This window comes from Protomyctophum bolini, assembly GCF_963924005.1.
Source record: "Protomyctophum bolini genome assembly, chromosome: 20".
In the NCBI taxonomy this organism is placed as follows: domain Eukaryota; kingdom Metazoa; phylum Chordata; class Actinopteri; order Myctophiformes; family Myctophidae; genus Protomyctophum; species Protomyctophum bolini.
Genome location: NC_137881.1, coordinates 29,424,040 through 29,446,194, shown reverse-complemented (window position 1 = coordinate 29,446,194; position 22,155 = coordinate 29,424,040). Strand labels below are relative to the sequence as shown.

The 22,155-nt window shown below is 43.2% G+C and overlaps 1 protein-coding gene across 7 annotated transcripts in view; it reads left to right on the top strand.

Annotated features, from left to right (window-relative positions):
• dysf (dysferlin, limb girdle muscular dystrophy 2B (autosomal recessive)) overlaps positions 1-22,155 on the top strand; it is a 137,693-nt gene that overhangs the window by 19,448 nt on the left and 96,090 nt on the right. For 5 of the 7 annotated variants that reach the window (XM_080792846.1, XM_080792845.1, XM_080792848.1 and 2 more), the window contains exons 3-21: positions 859-950; positions 4,060-4,165; positions 6,013-6,142; positions 9,485-9,771; positions 11,279-11,407; positions 12,004-12,066; positions 13,172-13,222; positions 13,354-13,384; positions 14,184-14,299; positions 14,964-15,090; positions 15,186-15,289; positions 15,952-16,020; positions 16,115-16,158; positions 16,517-16,599; positions 18,820-18,852; positions 19,244-19,359; positions 19,883-19,996; positions 20,583-20,760; positions 21,622-21,746. In XM_080792846.1, the coding sequence (XP_080648972.1) occupies positions 859-950; positions 4,060-4,165; positions 6,013-6,142; positions 9,485-9,771; positions 11,279-11,407; positions 12,004-12,066; positions 13,172-13,222; positions 13,354-13,384; positions 14,184-14,299; positions 14,964-15,090; positions 15,186-15,289; positions 15,952-16,020; positions 16,115-16,158; positions 16,517-16,599; positions 18,820-18,852; positions 19,244-19,359; positions 19,883-19,996; positions 20,583-20,760; positions 21,622-21,746 (1,998 nt within the window). The remainder of the gene's footprint in view (positions 1-858; positions 951-4,059; positions 4,166-6,012; positions 6,143-9,484; positions 9,772-11,278; positions 11,408-12,003; positions 12,067-13,171; positions 13,223-13,353; positions 13,385-14,183; positions 14,300-14,963; positions 15,091-15,185; positions 15,290-15,951; positions 16,021-16,114; positions 16,159-16,516; positions 16,600-18,819; positions 18,853-19,243; positions 19,360-19,882; positions 19,997-20,582; positions 20,761-21,621; positions 21,747-22,155) is intronic. The other 2 variants (XM_080792847.1, XM_080792850.1) reach the window with 1 other exon arrangement.

Below are 22,155 nucleotides of genomic sequence, written 5' to 3'. Positions count from 1 at the left end.
TCCCAGCAGCAACAACAACCCCATAGCCTGAAGTGACCTGGCTCAGCCAATAGAATGACGGGGGGAGGGGGGTGGAGCTAGATTTTAATTTGTTTGGAAACACTCGATCAATTCTGTGTACAAACACTGAAAACTTGCCTATATCACCTTTAAGACCAATTATATGAAGATAGGTTGAAAATTGGTGAAGTAATTATGTTACATTAAACTACAGTAGTTGACAATAGCTAATGTATGTAAGCATATATGCTTCACACCCGTGTGAAGTGAGGGGCGCTAATATATTAAAGTCTAACTCATGTTGATATGGTGATGTAATGGTGATGTAAAACAAACATAGTGCACGCCATTAACAATAAAGAGACAATATGACGTAAATGACACATCACACACAAAACAAACATTGAACTAAAGACAAACATTAAATCTGTGTATAGGGAAAAACATGACGTAGTTGGCATTAGCTTATAAAATGGCTTGTGACGCTATTAATCAAATAGTACCCGACTGGATGTGTCCAAGGGGTTTTCCTTGTCTCTTAGCAACATTAGTGTTTGGATGAAACATCTATTCTAGACTGTAGGCCTATAGTATCATCTATCATCTCTCTTCAACATGAGTAACGTCTCTCCCTGTGACCCTATAGTCACATTGTTTCATCCAATTTGCTGGCATGCACTTTTGAACTGTACAAAGCAACTTTGCAGAACGTTGTTTTCAGACTGTGAACCCTTGGTCATTAGAATTTTAACCCTTCGTCTATAATGTTGAGGTAGAATGGTGTGGTAGCCTATATACAGTAACAGTATACACATCAAACGCTTAATGTTTACATGGCTTTTTCCTCCTCTGTTTCAGGGGTTCGAGTGGGATCTCAAAGGGATTCCTCTGGACTCGGGGGCGGAGCTTCACTGTGTGGTCAAAGACCATGAGAAGATGGGAAGGAACAGGTATACTGACTGCTGTGTGTGTGTGTGTGTGTGTGTGTGTGTGTGTGTGTGTGTGCATGTGCACCCGTGTGTGTGTGTGGGGCTGTCGTGAGATACTATGTATTTCAAAAGTACACTCAAGGTGCATTCTGTTCTGTTCCACACACATTGTACACGCACGCACGCACGCACGCAGTACATTCTTGTGTGTGAGTGTGTGACCCTGCCCTTGTGTACCTATCAACAGTTATATTACGTCACACTGGGTGAGAGTTTGAGCCAAATTAAATGCCTGCGGTATAAATACATCTTTAAGTACCGATGATTGAACGCAGGCTTGGGATTCATTCCAGCCATGTCTTGAAGGACCGTGCCTTCCTTCCCTCGCGTTCCCAGAATAGCAACGCAGGCCAGTCAGTCGGAGCATGGGGGGGGGGGGGGATACTGACCGCTCCTTCCCATAGGTCAGAAAACGGGAAGTAAGATAAGGAGAGACGGGACTGTTCCATTGTGAAGTGGGAATAGGGGGAGGATGGACTGCACCGTCTGATGAGACAGTGCTGTGGTATGCGAATGAGAGAGGACAAATAAAACACCTCCTTTGATGTTTATTTTTGGTATGTTCCTTTATCATGAAACGCACGCACACACGCACTGTTACGGACCAATTAGTCTAGGGGGTAAAGGTACGCATAACGTATAAAATGGACAGGAAACCTGCTGCAAATTCGAAAATGCTTTCACTCGCACTTGAGGATAAAAGTTACAAAGGTGTTGTTTTCAATACAAATGGCCCAATGAATACATTTCAGACTTTCAAGTACATTGGCTATTATTTATAATAAAGATAACTAAATAGGCAGTATTAGTTATAGAGAAGGATATTAAAGCAGAATGGTCGAGGACTTACAGTGGTGGTGGGGTGTATAACTTCACCTAACCAAAACCCTAATCAATAACAGAGGGTCAAACTATAACTTTTGTTCAAGGAACATACCCAAAATACATCCCATTCTAATATGTGGTGTGAGTGAAAAAAGTAAGGGACCCTGTGCTGCTGTGAGGACCCCCCAGACAACAAAGTATATACACAGTATGAGGTATAAGTGGTTAAACACCTTAAAAGTCTGTGAATGTCAAAATACATGCCCTTACTTATTGGCGAGCCGCGATCGACAGCAAAATAGTGATCTTGACTTGAAATATGATTCAGGTGGATGTACAGTAATATAGACTGTATGGTGTGTGCGTTGCCCGGCGGCGGTGACTGCATCATAAAATGTACAGGAACAAAGAATGTCTGAAACAGTCAGACAGGGGAATTTGTATGGACAGTAAATCTTGTGGTTTCTGCTATAGACTACCGATGACCATCAACATTGAAAAGGGGAAGCTTGACATCATGTTGATGGGGCATCTCAGTTCAAAGTATAAACTCATGGCCTTTTCCTTCAGTTGTTGTTTATTGGACTTAAACGTCGATGTATTCGGACTTCCTTTTGTTCCATGTGCATGCCGTGCAAAGTGTAGGCCTGCGCATGCACGCACACGCGCATGTTCACTCGCTCATTCACTCACATTCAAACACACACACACACACACACACTCACTCGTGCACACGCAGCTTCTTCGACTGTCATCAGTCGAGACTGGGCTGTTCTCCAGTCTTGTGCTGAAGTGTTTTGTTTATAGAACAGAGTGTGAGCTGGTAGAATAATCACATTATTATGAAAGCTCACAATGGGCCCCTCAACAGGAGGGCCAGGGAATCCAGGGAATGTGTGTCCCGTCGCTGACGGGAACCGTTCTTTTCCTGAAGATGATTGGATGTCTGTGATCTTCTATAGAAACACAATGGTCACACGTACTGTCTGTGATTGGGTGGACACGTACGGGCTGAAGGCCACAATCACACCAATCAATCCATGTTGCTTGGCTTTTTTTTTTTTACTTAATTTTTATTGAAGAAAAGACAGAGACAACAAAACAGAGGAGAAAAAAAAGACTATACGAAAAAAAACAAATACAAAAGGAGGAAGACAAAAACAAAAAAACAAAAGACAAGGCTGCATTTTGCATATTACAAGATACATTCATTGAAGTCCTCTTGCATTATATTTATCGCTAGGCTGAGATCACTTTTTATAGAACTTTTCCTCTTGTAGTCCAAGTACGAGTTCCTCAGTAATGACCATCCATTGTTCTTCAGCTCTTTCGTTGGTGGGTCCTGTTGGTACCAGCGTCGTGTGATCGCTTTCCTACTTGTTGCTAAGAGGATCTTGATGAAATATTCATCATGTATTAATAATAATAATAATAATAATAATACATTTTATTTATAAGGCGAATTTCAGGGCACTCAAGGTCGCCATACAGGTTAAAAAACACAGTTAAAAGCAGAACAAAACACAGCTTGCAGCAGAAGACACAGGTCACGCAGAGTCATAAGCCTGCCTAAACAGGTGGGTTTTGAGGTGAGTTTGGAATATGGTGATAGAGTCCATGTTTCTGATGTCAGGGGGGAGGGAGTTCCAGAGGTGAGGGGCAGAGCGGCTGAAAGCTCTTGACCCCATGGTGGACAGACGGGCTAGAAACTCTAAAAAAAGGAACAAGTCAGAGGTATCTTAAAACACAGAATATGTTGTTTGGCTTCTAGCCTTCTACGGTATTTTACAGCGTTTCTTCTATACCGCTCCAATCTGCTTTCTAATTAGTGGACCAATCTAAATTATTGCTTTCACTCAATTTGTTCCCTTATCCCTAAGTCCGACATCCTTCCCCCTTTTCACAATATCGCTCCATCGATAATTGAGCAATTAATGGTTTTCTTTGACACTATCAAAAGTCTCTGATTTACTTTCAGCTTGTTCAACAATACGTCCTACATAATTGTCCTTTAAAGTAATGTATTCCTTTCTGAAGTTTAGTGATTCATGTTCTTAATCTTAATGTGTATCTTAATTCAACTCTTTATCACGCCCTGTGGCATTTTGATAAACAGCAATAATTATTCTCATATTAAAGTACAATATTTACACAATAGCCTGTGTGTGTGTGTGTGTGTGTGTGTGTGTGTGTGTGTGTGTGTGTGTGTGTGTGTGTGTGTGTGTGTGCGCGTGTGCGTGCATAGGTTACTGGGAGAGAGCAGGATTTCTCTCAGGGATGTACTCAACGCTCCCAACCTGGCTGCGTCCTTCACTGTCTCTCTACTGGACACCAAGAGGAATAACATTGGAGTGAGAGACACACACACACACACACGACCCATCGGTCACTGTTTCCCATTTGAGTCACTTACAGTACATGCACGTCTGTCTGTCTACAGGTGACAGTATGCCTTGCTGTCATCCTCTGTTTCGTGGCCCACCTCCCTTTGTTTTATCTACAGTATCTGCTCCCCTCTCTACTGAAATAGATGCTCTTGATCTGTCCCTCGGCACGCACGCAGTGTTTCCTACACACAGTACAGTATATAGTTATGCTTTCTTCAGTAGATGAAACATTGGCTTGTTTCCGTTCATCATTTCCTGAACCCAAAACATTGTCTTCCCCTCTCTCTGCCAGACAACCTGATTGATGTTATAACATCAATCAGGTTGTCTCACACACACACACACACACACGTACGCACGCACTATGCATGTGTGTGTACCTGCAGTATGTGCACATTCATGTGTATGCATGTCTATTTTGACCATTACTTACAGTCTCACACACACATCAATGTCTACTGTACTATAATGTACTCCATCAGTGTGTCAAAAGTGTTAGCATTGTAAATCAAGTTAAAGTTCCCTTGAGGTTTTCAATACCCAGATATATTTGTTGTTTCGTTTTACATGTATTTGCGACAGGTTCTCCGTCTGCCGTCTCCCCTCTGCTCTGTTAACATTATGGGTATAGCTCATTCAAGTGGTAAACGTGAAATACATCGTCTATTGAGAAAACGACAAGACATGTTGACAAAGACACTTCATACATTTGGAAACATTTTTTATTCAAATCGTCTACAGTTCATTTCGTATTATTTTAAAAGTATAGGCTAACTATTTCAATGGACTTCTATAGGCTGGCCTGCAGTACACCGTTCTAACGGACCAGAAGTGGGGCCATGCACTGTCTCATTTGGGGGGCGTGACATTTGTAGTCCCTGTGTGTCTCTATTCCTTCAACATTCAATGTCAAAGTTTTGATAAGAGTGATCTACCTAGTACCCACACAACAGTAAAAGGATAGAGCATTTGTGTCCCCCAGACTAGTGTTAACAACATACAACTATGAGGTTTTCGACAAACAGATTGTATCATCCCTTAAGACCTGATTTCAATGTCCCATGTTGAGCAAGGCACACAAAAGAAACCTGATAATCTTAATTCTCCTCAATGTCTACACTTTGCTGATATGCAGAAATAATACAAAAGGCATATTATGTTCCTTAATCAAATATTTATATTTTTTATATTTTTTATCATACAGGGCCAGGCAATGGCATCTTTGTATGAGAAATAGAATTAAAATGAAAAGTGCACAGTCTTGTCTGTCACATAGAAAAGCAGACATTTCAATTAATTAATTTAAATTGAAATGATACCATACCATACCATACCATCTTTATTTATATAGCACATTTTAAAACAACAACGTTGTACCAAAGTGCTTTACAGTAAAACATTAAAAAACACAAGTTCATTTAAAAACCACAAAAACAACCACGAACAACATGCACAGTGTCACATTAAACATCGAAACATCTCATACTGTGCTTGGAAAATGATAACCCCTTTTGGTGTTAGCATTATGTTGTGCTTTAGCTATTGAAAAATATCAGATCTACATGAAGCTCATACGAGCTTGTAGGTCTGATATTGAACGACTGACATAGAAACATAGCTTTTTCAGAAAACCGCCATTTTCAAACAGACATTTTTAGTATCTGATCTCAGGTCAAAAATGGGCTAATTTAATTGACATTTCTTAACAGCAATTCATCGTTTATTGATCAACTAGTAGCATCCAGAAGTGAATAACTTGTCCAGTCCTGACAGTACCGTCTGTTATGTTATGTCTTGGCCTCCTCCACTAGGCCACGCTGAGCCTGCAGGTGTCCTACATCCCTCCCCCAGGATCGGCTCCCATCTACCAGCCTCCTCCCATGCTGCCAGAGCCCCAGCAGCAGCACACCAACCCCAATGTGGAACTGGACACCATCACAAGTACGACATGCAGTTTCTGTCAAGAGACATCAAATGATGTCATTGCGTTACATTACAATGAGTTGAAAGCACAAAGGTGAAAAGTAGGTAATGGTTATAAAGACAAAAAACAACCACAACCACAAGACTTAAAACGGACATATGGGGTCAGACATACTAAAAGGGACATGCATGTTTTACCTGTATTCGTTCAATTGAGAAATGCCACACAGACTTCAGGGGCTCAAATATTATGTTTATTTAAATACTGTTAATTGGAACCAAGCTGAAATCAAATGTTTGTCACCCGTCTCTCCTCTGCAGTACTGGCACTAGTCTCTGAATGATTCCTGGAACTGCCAAAACAGAGCAGGGCCAGAGTCCATTTGGTTATGAAAGGGGGTTCCCCAGTGGAACGTGCCAAGTACTGTAGAGGAGAAGGGGGTGTGTGTTTATGCGTTGAACTGCATTAAACACATAAACTGTTGTTAATGTCTTTTCGATTATATTTGGCACCTAAAAATGTGATTAATTTATATCGTACAACATTTTGTTTAAAAGTTTAGATCATTCCTGTGATATGGGGAATGTCTGTGAAAGCTGACTGATAGCTAATTGGAGTCTGTACTTTTGGTAGGAAAGGGAGGCTGTGCAAGCCTGCAAGCAATCAGTAGTATTTGGATTTGGACAAGTAGACAGAGCTGCCAGGGCCCTTATTTAAGGGATAGCCTTTTGGGTGCAGTATACTGTATAGGCCAGGGTTTGTCTTTAGTGTTGTTTAAGTCTTAAGTTATATTTATTTTGGTTTTCTGCATGGGACTGTTCCAACTTCCTGGATGTATGAGAAAAACAACAATAAGAAGAATGCTGAGCTTTGTTTGTTTTCGGCGCCTTGGCAGCCTGGTCAATCTGTACACATGGAAGACGAATCATACTGTTTGATTGATGGGACGAACAACACACCACGGGTGGTCTCCGTGGCAGCCCTTATGACAGGCCCCACGCTAGCCCCCACGCTAGCCCCCACGGCAGCCCCAATGGCAGCTCCCACGGCAGCTCCCACGGCAGCCCCCATGGCAGTTCCAATGGCAGCTCCCACGGCAGACCCCATGGCAGCCCCCATGGCAGCTCCCATGGCAGCTCCCATGGCAGTTCCAATGGCAGCTCCCATGGCAGTTCCAATGGCAGTTCCAATGGCAGCCCCCATGGCAGTTCCAATGGGAGCTCCCATGGCAGCCCTCATGGCAGTTCCAATGGCAGCTCCCACGGCAGACCCCATGGCAGCCCCCATGGCAGCCCCCATGGCAACTCCCATGGCAGCTCCCATGGCAGCTCCCATGGCAGTTCCAATGGCAGTTCCAATGGCAGCCCCCATGGCAGTTCCAATGGGAGCTCCCATGGCAGCCCCCATGGCAGCTCCCACGGCAGCCCCCATGGCAGCTCCAATGGCAGCTCCCATGGCAGTTCCAATGGGAGCTCCCATGGCAGCCCCCATGGCAGCTCCCACGGCAGCCCCCATGGCAGCTCCAATGGCAGCTCCCATGGCAGTTCCCATGGCAGCTCCAATGGCAGCTCCCATGGCAGTTCCAATGGGAGCTCCCATGGCAGCCCCCATGGCAGCTCCCACGGCAGCCCCCATGGCAGCTCCAATGGCAGCTCCCATGGCAGTTCCCATGGGATTTCCATATTACTACTTCACATCCCAGCCAACGCAGCCGTACTGGATCGGCAAAACTCCCACTCGCCCCCCCCACATCCACTTCTCTCCCCAGACCCGTCCCCATCCTGAACTCGAAGGTAAACATCATTGTTGGACTGCATTAGGTCTTGAAGTAGCCCCTCTCGGGACCCCCTGGGTCAGCCCAATCCGAACCGAACCGGGCTGACCCGTAGGGTCCCTGTGCGTTACTTTGTTTTCGTATGGGAATGTTGGAACGCGGACATCAATATCCTCGGTAACATCGTGTCTGCGCCGTTTGACGTCTTCTTTTCGTTTGAGTTTTTCTGAAGGTGTCAACTATAAGTACCTATACATACCGCTGCGAATTCTCTTGTGTCGCGGAAGCCGTTAAGTATTTTTAATCTTTGTTTGACCGATTTGGTCGCTTTGATTCTTCTTGTTTATTTACCGTTTATTGTACCGCCTCCCGATGTGCGGTTGGCTTATGCCGGCTACGTTCCTGCCTCTGATCTGCTCTGTCATAGCTATAGCGCCACTAGCTAGCCAGATAGGCGGTACAATGAGGTGTCAATAAACAAGGAAGGAAAAGAAGAATCAAAGCGACCAAATCAGTCAAACAAAGATTAGAAATACTTAACGGCTTCCGCGCCACAGGAGATATTCGCAGCGGTATTTATAGGTACTTAAAGTTCACACATTCAGAAGCCCTCAAACGAAAAGAAGCCGTCAAAAAGCGCAGAAGGACTTCTACAAAGTTATTTACGTTTATTTATGTGAGAACCCCAATGTCAGAAACTTCAGTACCATTGTGTTCTGCTTGTAGGGCTAGTCTTGAAGCAGCTACAGTATATGCTACAATAATTACACGTCTTCTCGGAGGATGTTTAGACCAGTGGAGTAATATCTAGTATATCAACACTGTAAATGTTCGGTTTTTGCATTGCACTATTATGGTACTTTACGGTTCTGCCACTCTATTGGTGTGTTCTATGGTACTTCCCACTACCCAGCGGGCTTTGCACTATGAGCAGGCTTTTGCAGACAGTCTATGTATGCGAATCAATGGCAGTGGCCAGTTTTGTTATTTTGCATTACGTTGCATTACTCAGTAAAGTTTTTCTCATTACAAAGAAGAAGGTGGTCGTTTTTGACTTAGCAATGGTAGCAGAGGATGGTTTCGATCCATCGACCGATCGGAAACCATCCTCTGCTACCGTTGATAAGTCAAAAACGTGTTTCAAATATACATGCAACATCACAAACCTTAGTTTGTGACGTCGTCGTCCTCCACCAATCATGCCTTGCATGAACATGAATGAATGCCGGATTTCAAAGAGTGTTGATGGAAATCCTTTGTGATTTTTTTTTTTTTAAATTAGAGTAGGCCTATTTAATCGAAGCACAGTCAGTGGATCATTTTCAACACAAAATGCCTGCTGCTTCGACGCAACAAGAGTTGTATTATAATAAGGCTTACTTATAAACGGCTGTGAAATCTGCAGCAGATTACACTACAGATGTTTATGCTTCTGTTTTATAATGGAAGTTTGTGTCATGTGTCTATTCAATTGAACTATTTCTCCAGCTCATAAACAGCTGACCGTCAGATGCGTCGAAGCAGAAATTAATCCCTCCTATCACTCCCCTCTCTCTCTCTCTCTCTCTCTCTCTCTCTCTCTCAGTGATCTCCTTGGACACCATGGGCGAGGACGACACGGAGAGCATGCTGATGCTGGAGACCACGGAGGACCATGAGGGCCCGGACGACCGGAGCTCCATGGTGGTCGCGGGGGGCCCCCAGGGGGGCCCGTCGGGGGACGAGTCGCCCACCGCCCAGACCCCCAAGCACCCCCGGCCCCCCTCCTACAACGCCACCGCCGCGGGGGCGCTGAAGAAGAGGAGGAGAGGAGGGGCCTGCAGCAGTGGCCAGGCGGCCAGGCCTCTGACCAGCAAGCCTCAGGATCTGCAGGTATATAAAGATGGGAGCCGTATGGGGTGGATGGAGAGGTATACAAGGACTGTCTAAAGAGGACGAGAAGCGAAGACCGTACGGGCGACGCCATGTTGGCTCCATGGAAGGAAAGAAACATGCGCAGTGGGCTTTATGCAGCCGACACTTCCTCGTTCAGCTTCCTTTGGTCTCAACTGCGCATGTTTCTTTACTTTCCATGGAGCAACATGGCGTCGCCCGTATCCACACTTTTCCTGGGCTGTGTGTGCTCTAGTTCCTGTCGATTTGATCCAATGAAAGCCAATGAAACTGGTCAGATGACCAATGATATCCAATGAAATCAACAGGAACTGGAACACACACAGCCCAGGAAAAGTGTGGATAGGGTCTTCGCGTCTCGTCCTCTTTAGACAGTCCTTGGGAGAGGTAGAAGGGAAGCGTATATGGATGGAAGTGAGAGATCCAGAGTCAGTTTTTTACTTTTGAGTCCAATGTGTTTTTATACCCGAGCCCACCACGTTTATTTGTGTTTCTATATGCTTATTTGTGTTTTTATCAAATGTGTTTTGTGTGCTTTTATGTTGTGTCTCTTTGATACTTTTTACGTAAAGCGCTTTGTACGAAGGATGACAGGGGAAAATTATTGAAGAAAGTGAGGGAGGGGGGGGATTGATGGTTTTTATGTTTGAATGTACTTTATGGTTGGATAAATGGATGGATCTACATGAACTGTACTGGGCAGAGGTCGCGCTAATTTTAAACTGCCAGCCACAGTGTCCTGAATGATATTTTTTTTATTTAAAAATGTAATGCATGAATGACAAGCAGGTGCATAATCATAGCCAACCGGCATTATTTGGGACTGAAAAGGAGTAGTAGGCTATAGATTTTTTTTACAGCTTCATTTATCTAGGCTACAGTCTCAAATGCTGTGTCCGCGGCTTCGTATGCAATGATTATCAAAGTGTTGCATTATTAGTTTCATGCCAACACAGAATAATGAGCAAGCAATAATAGCCTATAAAAGCCGGGTCTGCGCAAATCTTTCATATATGGTTGCTTGATTCATCTGGCCATCAGCAATGAATCAAAATGTAAGCTATACTCACAGCAGTTACGGTTGTGTATACGTTATATGGTGGCATAATAACACATGTCGGTGCTTTTGGGAAAGTTGAATAAGCTTTTGTGGTGATCTTGTATAATCCTGACTCTACACATTACATCTCAATTCAAGTGGTGATTTACAGGTTGAGACCTGGTTGCGTGTGCATGCAGTCCATCTTGGTAGATGAACCTGCACGCTATGCGACCTGATGTTGAGGTAGATTTGCAGTAGAACTTCCCAGTTCAGATGGATGGAGTGCAGTGTCGAAGTCCGTCATTCAGTTGTTCTCCAGAACCGGCCCAGCCCGCTCTTATACCGGTGGCTTGTGTCTCTCACAAACTGCTCTTTTCCGATGGACTTCCACTCTTCTTGTATAGACTTCACACATGCCTGCATATTGCCTCTCTGTGTTTGCAGGTACGCGTGCGGGTCATCGAGGGACGCCAGCTGCCGGGCATGAACATCAAGCCGGGCGTCAAGGTGACGGTTGCCGGGCAGACCAAGAGGACCCGCATCCGGAAGGGAAACAATCCTGTGTTTGACGAGGTACAGCTGCAAGTGATTAGGATTGTTGTAATCATATAGTGGCATGATGACTGGAGCATGTTCCCTATCAAGCCTTAAACATTATGTTATACTTTAGCTATTGAAAAATAGCAGATCTACAAGCTCATAGCGCGCCACCATGTGGCGCGCTACGAGCTTGTAGGTCTGCTATTTTTGAAACATTGTGAAAATATAGTGCAAATCTTTGAATAATATTCTTTCAGAGGCAACGTTTTAAAGTCAAATCTTTGCTTCTGGGAGGGTCGCTGGAACAACATATTTTCAGACGGGAGTCGGCCACCGATTTTCATATATTTTTTGGGGGTCCTTGAGATGAAAATGTTTGAGAACCACTGACCTAGAAACATGGGTTTTTCAGAAAACTGTCATGATTTAGAAGACGGTTTGTAGAATCGGTCTCGGTCGAAATGGGTTAATACAGCACGCACGCACTCTACTGTATGTGTATCTAGCCTGATATTGCTCAGGGACTCTACTTAATTAATGAATGCATTTTTTTTGTTGCAGTTTACGATTAATCTTTCTGGACTGCATCAAATATCTGACACCATCCTTGTTGTCTTTGTTTATCACAGACTTTCTTCATGAACTTCTTTGAGACTCCGTCAGACCTGTTTGATGAGACCATCTTCATCACCGTGAGTTTGACTCCATCTTTCACTGCGTGTGACTTTTTGTTCGGAGAGCAGTTAAGCAACAGTAAGAAGACCTATAGATTTCAAATGGGAATGAAAATGTTCAAAGTTTGTCAGTAAAAGAAAAGTGGACACTGAAATGCAGCATTTAAAGTGGAATGGACGTTAAACTACATATCAATTATTCTAATTGGTAAATAAATCATTAGTGTGTTTGCTGTAGGCAACACACCATTGTTCTAGATCCGAGAACTTTTATTTTCTGAAACAGCTTTTTTTTGTGTTGGGCATCACAGTACATTTTGTAATTGTTACACATTTAATTTGTTACATTTCTACTATTGACACATTATGTTACGGGGCATACAGGGGTCCCATATTTGAGTGGTTTCAGTCCTTCTTAGTCCGTTCACTCCTAGTGGCAGAGTTCATTGTTTTGGACGTTTTTGTAACCTTTTTCTGTAACCCCAAAAGTAAACTGTCCAACCCTTTTCTGATTGGACAATATAATCAGGGCTGCACACAGCTTTTTTTGGTCTAGTACTCAGAGGAGCACCTGGAGGAGTTACTTGGTGCTCCCAAAATGAGGCGACCCGTCTCTGGATAAAAGAGGGATGCATGAATAACTTTTACGATATACGATATTTATTGGATAAGTGGGGACTGGGGAGTCAATGGAGAGTATTACAAATCTAGATTCATCCCATTATTAAAAAAAGTTGCAAATTGCAGCTATAGGTCCATGTGTGGTCCAGCTTGTCCATTCCGATAAGACAGGACAGGAGTGACATCAACATGTAATATAAATGGCAAGGCGGAATTAATCTAGGGCAGAACTTTCTACCGTGTGGATACCGTGCAACTTCCTAATGCTTCCACCTCAACCCATTTAGGTGGGGGGGAAACCCCTTTTGGTGTTAACATTAAACACTATGTTATAATTTAGCTATTGAAAAATAGCAGATCTACAAGCTCATAGCGCAGCCACCGAGTGTCGCGCTACGAGCTTGTAGGTCTGCTATTTTTGAAAAATCGTGAAAATATTTATTTCAGAAAACTGGAGGATTTAGAAGATTTTTTTCTTTTTAATTAATTCTCCGTGTGACAGGTGTGTGACTCTCGCTCTCTGAGGACCGACGCTGTGATTGGTGAATTCAAGGTAAGCCGGCAGCAATCCCAGAATGCATCTTGATGTATAACTATCAGTCCCTTTCATCATCGCCTGCATATAACTTACTACACGCAACCTTAATGACCACCATGGATGTTTCTGATGTTCTATGTTCACAGCTGGATGTTGGAACGGTCTATAACGAGCACAGTGAGTATCCAGCATGATAACCTTTCAACCGTATATATGCTACAGTATTATGCTACTGTACAGTACAGTTATAGGATGAAGGTATACTTTATAGGCTACACACAATGAAAAGCTACCTTGGCAAATCCTACTGTGGGTGCAGGGTCCATGCAGGGACACCCAGGCGTCCAGCCGCGTCCCTGATCTAAATATTGGATTAGATTGGGGACCCAGAGACTAAAATAGTCAGTCTGAAGCGAGTGGTGCAACAGCACCCCCTATTGGTACTCTATCTATACATCGGGACATAGTCACATAGGTTGGGTAATAGGGACAAAGCTGTTCCTTAGAGTGGTTGCACCACTCAAAAAACATTGCTTAATGCATATCAAAGTGTAAGTCTCACTCCCACATGATGCGTCGATCCCGAACAATCTGTGTAAGATCCCCCCCCCCCAAAAAAAGCAGAGCCTAAATATACACATGTGTATAAAGATAACAGACATGTATTAGGGCAGAACATAACCCTGCATTGAATGACTTGTTGACGTATGGTAAAGACATAAATCCTGCAGGAGGAGGCTGGGGAAGGTGGAGAGACTTTTTTGAGCTTGTAGATTGAAATAAATGTGGGTGTGGAGGGTGAAAAGAGTGTGGACCGAGTACAGAGTCGATCCAAGCATTAGTTTATAGTGAGCACAGACCGAGGGTTTATACGTTGTTTTGAGTTCTGCCGAGTTGCGTCGTGTGAAGTGTGAGGGTCGACAACATCACGGTATTCGCTGTCGTGACAACACGGTCCACTCTTGCTTCTATATAGGACACTGCTTCTTACGGAAGTGGCTGCTGCTAAGTGACCCCGATGACCTTTCCGCCGGGGTCAAGGGCTATCTGAAGGTCAGCGTGTTTGTGGTGGCCGCCGGAGACGACCCCCCGGTGAGTGTGATCGGATGATGAGGACCTGAAATTATTAATGTATTATTATTATTATTATTATTATTATTTTAATAATTATTTTCTCAACATGATGTGTTGACCCGGATATATTTCTACTTGCAAAAAAATGATTTCAACCTTACTACTACTAGTAGTAAGGTTACTTACTTTGTACTTCTAGGACTTAGTAGTAAAAAAATATATGTTTTATGAAAGTTTTATGCACATTTCAAATAATTATTAAAATAATAATAATAAATTAATAATTTACATTCGGTGGATATCTTTCACAAGAACGCATAATACATGTTCTAGACATTCTAACGATCACACAAATATATATATGCATTACATGCATTTTTGTTACTTTTATCAGGGTTAAAGATTAAAGGTCATAGGTCATAATGTCCAGAGATTTTGAAGTAGTGTACATTTGTGCCTCTGTGGGGGGTATTTATATGCAAATATCATGACAAATGGCATTGCAACTAGACTACCATCAGGGCACATCCCCTGTGTTCATTTAACCCTTTAGTGTACAAATGAATACATTAACGCTGAGGATTTTGCTGTGACGGCAGACCAAAAACTAACGTGTGTGTGTGCGTGTGCGTGTGTGTGCGCGTGCGGGTGTGTGCGGGTGTGTGTGACTGACATGTGTCAGCCTGATAAGCGTGAGTGTGTTGAGGACAAAGAGGACATCGAGGCAAACATCCTGAGACCTGCCGGTCTGTCTCTCAGAGGAGCCGTCTTCAACATCAAGGTGTTCAGAGCAGAGGACCTGCCACAGAGTGAGTTTACATCGTGCGTGTGTGTGACTACATTTTTTTTTTTTTAACAAAACTATACCTTCACCACCCTCTACTCTCTCCCTCTCTCTCTCTAGTGGATGACGCCATCATGGATGGGATGAGGCAGATCCTGGGGTTTGACTCCAACAGGAAGAACCTGGTTGACCCCATGGTAGAGGTGCACTTTGCTGGCAAAACGGTACGCAGGATGGGAATATAGAAATGAATAGAGAAGTGGGGGCACTGTGACGCAGTCACGCATGTCGTGTCGATAGTGCTGTTGACTCACAGCTAGTCAACACAGGATTCCCGCTAGGTCCCTCCCGCTGGGTGGAGTTCGCCTGGTCTCCCCGTGTGCCTTAAGGCAGTGGTTCCCAACTCTGAGAGTGTACAAACCTTTGTACACTCTCAGAGTTAAATTAACATTGATTTTACAATATAAATTGGGGTCTCAGAGATAGAAATCCCATTAAATGGGGGTCCGTAGCCTAATGCATATCAAACTATGGGTGAAAATGGTTGAAAATCACTGCTAGAGCCGTAAAAACCTTCTGTTATGGGGGTCCTTAGCATACCTTTTCAAATGGGGGTCCACAGGCTAATTAGTTTCAATTTGGGGGTCCTTGACATGAAAAAGTTTGGGAACCACTGCCTTAGGTAGTAATCCTGGTCTCTATACTGCCTCCCCCTGGTCATTGAATTGAACGTAAATAGACTAAAGTGCAGTGACATGGGGAAACGGTGGATACAAATACATAAGCACACACAATCAATATGATCAGATGTTTATTGTCATTAGTTTACTTGGAGAGTGACCTCGCCTCACCTCAATGCGACCTCACATTGTTTTGTCTCCTGTAGGTTTGCAGTAAGATTTTAGAGAAGAACGCCAATCCTCAGTGGAACCAAAGTCTGACCATGCCTATCAGGGTAAGTCAGTCACTCACTCACTCACTCACTCACTCACTCACTCACTCACTCAAAACTGAGGATAATTTATTTTTCCTTTTTTTCCTCCCCTCAGTTTCCCTCCATGTGTGAGAAGATGAGACTCAGGATTTTAGACTGGTGAGACTCGTCTGTCTGTCTGTCTATTACATGCATGCATCTGTCTGTCTCATTCATCTGTCTTGACTGTCACAGTCAGAGGTGAAATAAAATGTAATCGTCATACACCTTCATCCTCTCGTACAGTGTCTTCATAATAGTCTCAGATATTTTGATATTTTGATACTCCCTGTATCTTCATACTATACTGTTATATGTCCTCATATATCTGCATTTCTAATGTCTTCGTCGTTATATATGTTCCATTCACTTCAAACACATTGTTATTATATAGTAAATAAATTGGTATTTACCCAGCATGCTTTGCACCCCCCGGCCCGTTCTCTCTCTCTCTCTCTCTTTCGTTTCCTCGTTCCAGGGACCGCACGACTCACAATGATGTCATCGGCACCACCAGCCTCTGCATGTCCAAGATCTCTGCCCCCGGAGGGGAGATAGACGGTGAGTGGCTGGCTTAGATGGACTGGTGAGGGCTGGTTTACACTGGTCTGAACCGGTGAACACAGATCCTTTATTGGACACATCTATCCAGGACTGGATTGGTCTGATCTGTTCTGGACCTGTTCTGATATATATGGTCTGATATATCATATATGATATGGTCTGGAGTTGATACGTGTAGGTCTATAGAGCGTCACAGTCCCGGAAAAAAAATCGCTGTTCATTTTCCTCATAGACTTTTCAGAAAGTATTTATTCAACCCATTCTGACCCGAGATCAGATTCTAAAAATGTCTTCTACATCCTGACAGTTTTCCATTCTGACCTGAGATCAGATTCTAAACATGTCTTCTACGTCAGTCGTTCATCGATCTTTAAAAAAATAGCAGACCTACAAGCTTGTAGCGCGCCACTCAGTGGCGCGCTATGAGCTTGTAGATCTGCTATTTTTCAATAGCTAAAGCATAACATAGTGCTAACACAAAAATGGGTTCCTGCCCAGAATGGGTTAAAGACGTTTATACGCCGTGGACAAAGCCAACTCTTGTCGTGACAAATCATGACAATAAACACAATGTTTTGGGCCAAACAAAGAATTAGAAAGTAGAAAAAAAACGGCAGGTTTTTTTTGTTGTTTTTCTTCTTTGTAATTATTTGTTTGGTCCAAAATATTGTGTTTGTTGTCATGATTTGCCACGACAAGAGTTGGCTTCGTACGACGCTTCTAAGGTCTTTAAATAAATACGTTTCGAAATGTCTATGGGGGAAAAATGCATTGGGAATTATTTCCTGGGCCTGGCGTCGTCATGAAAGGGGGCGGGACTGCGACGCTCTATAGTCTCATGTGCCGTTGATTGGTTTGTAATGCTCCAATACAGTGGTCAAACTTGTTTTAATTTCAAGGACCCCCCATAACTCTGAGAGTGTGCAAATGCAATGAAATGGATCGATAAGGCATGGATGCATTATGGATACATTAAGGTTCTGCATTATATGGAATGGATACATTAAGGTTCCATTTGTACATTACTGTACATTACAGACCTGTAATTGTCCATTTGGAACACGCTGGACTCCATTTAGGCATGATATCCTTAACTCATTAACACCAGTTCAATGTGTTCCAATCTTCTTGTCATTATTTGCCATGGTTTGTTCTGGTGTTGCTTGGCATTGTAACATTCAAGAGGGAGTTCCCTTGAGGGGAAAAGTTGTGACGTTAAAAACATTTTGGATTTAATTAGTTTAGTTTTGGGGTTATTCGGCTGTCCACAGAAGTCTTGGATGTTGAGGACTAACGGTGTGCAAAGTAGAGTGCTTTGTGACCCACTACAAACTAACAATATGTCATCTGGTGTGTTGGAGACTATGCGCCAGGTGCAACTGTTCTTGTGTAGTTTGCCTCACGCGCAGGTGTCGTCTCTGTCAGAGATAACAGCATGGGCTTGTCTCCCTTAACACTCACCCTGGATCTCATCATTAACCTATGGCAGTTTGATGAGCATCTCAACAGCTGGATTCAGGCATGCAGCTTCTCAGTCTCTCGTGTCTGTGTTGCTCTGTCAACAAGCCAAGCATGTATGCATCCATGGACTAGTCGGATGTTTGTACATCGAAGGCTAGTTTATACGTCACCGCACGTGCATTCTCCACACTTACTTTTCCAAGATGAAGTGTTGTGTGACAATACATGCTATTTATCAAATGTGACCAGATTTGACTGAGAGACTGCCACCGCGCAAATTTATATAAATTTAATAGCACAGGCAGACTCTTCACATACTAGAAATCGACATGTAAATATGAAATAAATGCTTAAACATGTAGCTAGGTGTAATGTTAGAGACCACAGAAGTGAACCTTTCAAGCCTGTTTTCTCAACTCGCTGTTTTCTGCAAGACATTACTCAATAAGCCATATCTCCAAAAACCGGTGGGTCAAACTGAACAACCAATACGTCAATTTGAAGCTATGATTCCCTGCTTTCATATGACATGAAAAGACGAAAGTAGTCGGGAGAAAGCAGTCTCCCAGTCAAATTTGGTCACAAATGATAAACAGCAGGGTTGTGCGATTCCGTATAAACGAAGCATCATGCATCGGGGTGTGTGTGTGTGCCCCTGTTTGGGTTGAGCTGCGTTCAGAGAGCGCCGCGCTCTCCGATTCGTTTCTTTCTCAACCTCTCCTCACCGTCCTTCCTCTTCCTTCTCTGTGCATCCAGATGGCTCTGCCCCTCGGACACCGCAGTCGTTCAGTACGTTCTCCTCTCTCCACTTAATGTTGTGTTTTAGAGTAGAAGAGCTTTGCAAGCGATGCAGCGGGTTTTGCTAGAACACGTTCATAGCTCACTTTGTCTTTGTGTTTTTTATCTTTCACTTTTTAGATTCAGTCAATTTCGGCATTGTCTGAAATTAACATTTTTCACAGCATGCTGGGAGTCTATGCGTCTAGAAGAGGGTTTGTGTCTGTGTGTTTGGAGTACTTCTTTATTTTTTGTTTTATTTTGCCAAGCGAAACTTCAGTCTTAATGTCACTCTCTGCTTCTCCTCTCCTGCATTTTCACAATTGTTTGCACTTTCCAAATGACGGAACCGGTCGGCATTTTATGTCTTTCATGTCTTTCCCTCCGTGTTGTCTTCGTGCAGTGGACGACAGCCTGGGCTTCCTGCCGACCTTTGGCCCCTGCTTTGTCAACTTGTACGGCAGCCTCAGGGAGTTCTCGCCCTTCACGGACCCCCATGAGGCCCTCAACCTGGGGAAGGTAACTACAGCCAGGGCCCTGAAATTGGCCCCTGACTTATAGCAAAGTATAGTTAACACATGTTTTGTGCCCTAGGCACACCTTTGTCCAAGTCAAAACCTCAAGGCACAATGTTGTATCATTTGCCTCTGTATTAGGAAATGAGTGGGCACAAAGTACTGACATAGTACTATACAGTACATACAATAATAATGCACTCCAGTGTAGTTTGGGAACCATTGACAATAGAGCCAGTGGTGGAAAAAGTACTCACAGTTGTTACTTAAAAGTATCAATACTGCAATGTATAAATACTCTGTTACAAGTGAAAAGTCAGAAATACTTGAGTAAAAGTACAAAAGTATGGGCATCAAAATGTGCTTGGCATACCAAAAATAGAAAGTACTCAATATGCAGAATGTCCCATTTCACGAGTTTTTAAATGTATATACAATGTATGAAAGTCCTTTGAAAACAGCAGATGTATACAAGCTCACAATGTGGTCATGAGGGGTCGTGAACTTGAACTTGGTGTCGCTGGCAGGGCGAGGGCGTGGCGTACCGTGGCCGTGTGTTGGTGGAACTCAACACCAAGCTGGTGGACAGACTGGAGCAGAAGACAGAGGACATCCCGTCGGATGACCAGCTAGTGGTGGAGGTCAGTCGGAGGGGAGGGGAAGGGCGGATGGAACGGTATAGCCTCGCGTGGCCAGCAGTCTATATCACTTTTTTTTGTGTATTGCACCGGCAGGTTTGTGTCTGGCCACGTGAGGCGGCTAGATGAACAGATGAATAATCAGCTGGGTGGAACAGAGACATCTAATTAGTAATTGGCCCCAGCCACGTCGTACGGCCCCCACCTGTAGTGCTCGTTGGATATCGCTCAACGGCCCTGCGTTAGGCTGCGTACAGTACCACCTGTTTTGAATTTGCACATAATGCAGGAGGCAGCAGCAGGTTGCTTATTTACTGAAAACGAGCACTTCCAAACTCCTCCAAACACTTAGGGAAAGAAATCATCTGATTCCCAACCTACTATAATAGTACTACCGTATGCTATTACAATAATACGCTATTCTAAATCAAACCACACTGATATGGACTCATTCCTCCATTGAAGAGTGTAGGTTTTCTCTGTTGAGTCTGTGTTGTGAATGGGAAATGCGTGACTCTGTCTCTCTCTGTGTGTGTGTCTCTCTCTCTCTCTCTCTCACACACTCACACACACACACACACACACACAGAAGTTCCTGAGGAAGAGGAAGTTCTCTCTGTTCGCGGCGTTCTACTCGGCCACCCTGCTCCAGGACGTGGACGATGCGGTCCAGTTCGAGGTCAGCATCGGTAACTACGGCAACAAGTTCGACAACACCTGCCTTCCTCTGGCCTCCACCACCCAGTTCAGCAGAGCCGTGTTCGACGGTAGGTCACACACTGACACCGTGTGGTCGGAGCGCGACACTGCAGGCAGAATGTGAAGTTAAAGTTGTCTTTGAATTTTGTATTATTATTATTATCTTTTTTTAACCCTGTAACACCCAGCGTTGCAATGCTACAACATATTTTAATTAATTAATTCTTATTTATTTTGATGTTCTTTTTTCACCTAAACGTCATCATTGATGTTCATTGCAATGCCATTGGTCATGATATTTGCATATAAATACCCCCCACAGAGGCTGCATTTCACACGAATTAAAAATCTCTGGACTCTGTGCAATTTTTAAATATAAATAACTGAAATAAAATAACTGTAATATGTTTTTTTGTGATCATTAGAATGTCTAGAACATGTTTTATTTATTATTGTGAAAGATATCCCCCAAATGTAAATTTTACATTTCCTCTGATAAGTCCCAATAGTAAAAAGTAGTAGTAAGGTTGAAATCTCTTTTTTGCAAGTAGAAATTAATTCAGGTTTTACAGGGTTAAACTAACTAAAAAAAAAAATCACGGTTGTATTTCTTTAATCGTATAGTTGCGATCAAGTTGTGCGATTGGACAGTCAAGAGGCATTCCAATAGGTTCTTTGAGTGCATGCTTTATTTGATAAAAATGTAAACGGCATTGTGGTACAGTCATTTTCAGACATTTTAGGCTAAAACGATAAAGAATTCTGATATACTAAAGCGGTGGAACATTTTACCGTAACATATCATTCTGCTATAGCTCTTACAGAGTTAAGCGACGGTTACCATGTCACCAGACATGGCTAGGTTAACATTTGGCAGAAATGGCAGATCTACAAGCTCTCTCTCTGTCTCTGTGTGCTGTTCATTCCAGGTTGTCACTACTACTTCCTACCATGGGACAACGTGAAGCCAGTGGTGGTGCTGTCTTCAGAGTGGGAGGACATCAGACCCAGGATAGAAGCTCTCAACATGCTGCTGGCCATCATAGACAGACTGGTATATGATGGGACTGTCTGCATGTCATAATAATATATATGATTTTATATAGCGCTTTTCTGGGTACCCAAAGTCGCTTTACAGAAAGAAGTACAGACATATTTTATTAGAAAAAGGATTTAAAAGGTTTAAAAGGTTAAAAACTAGAAATCGAAAAAAAAAAAAAAAAAAAAAGGGTTATGTAGGGAAAGCCAGTTTGAAAAGGTGGGTTTTGAGTGTGATTTTGAACATTTCGAAGGTGGGGGCAGCTCTCATGTAGGCCAGAGGTTCTCAAACTATTTTGGTCACCCCTGTAAGTAGATTGTTTCGTCCATGTCACCCCATGACTTACATTGATTCTATAGTCTAGCGCGTTACAATGTTTATGTCGTATTATGGTATGGCAGCAAATATGTCAATCTTTCCACCT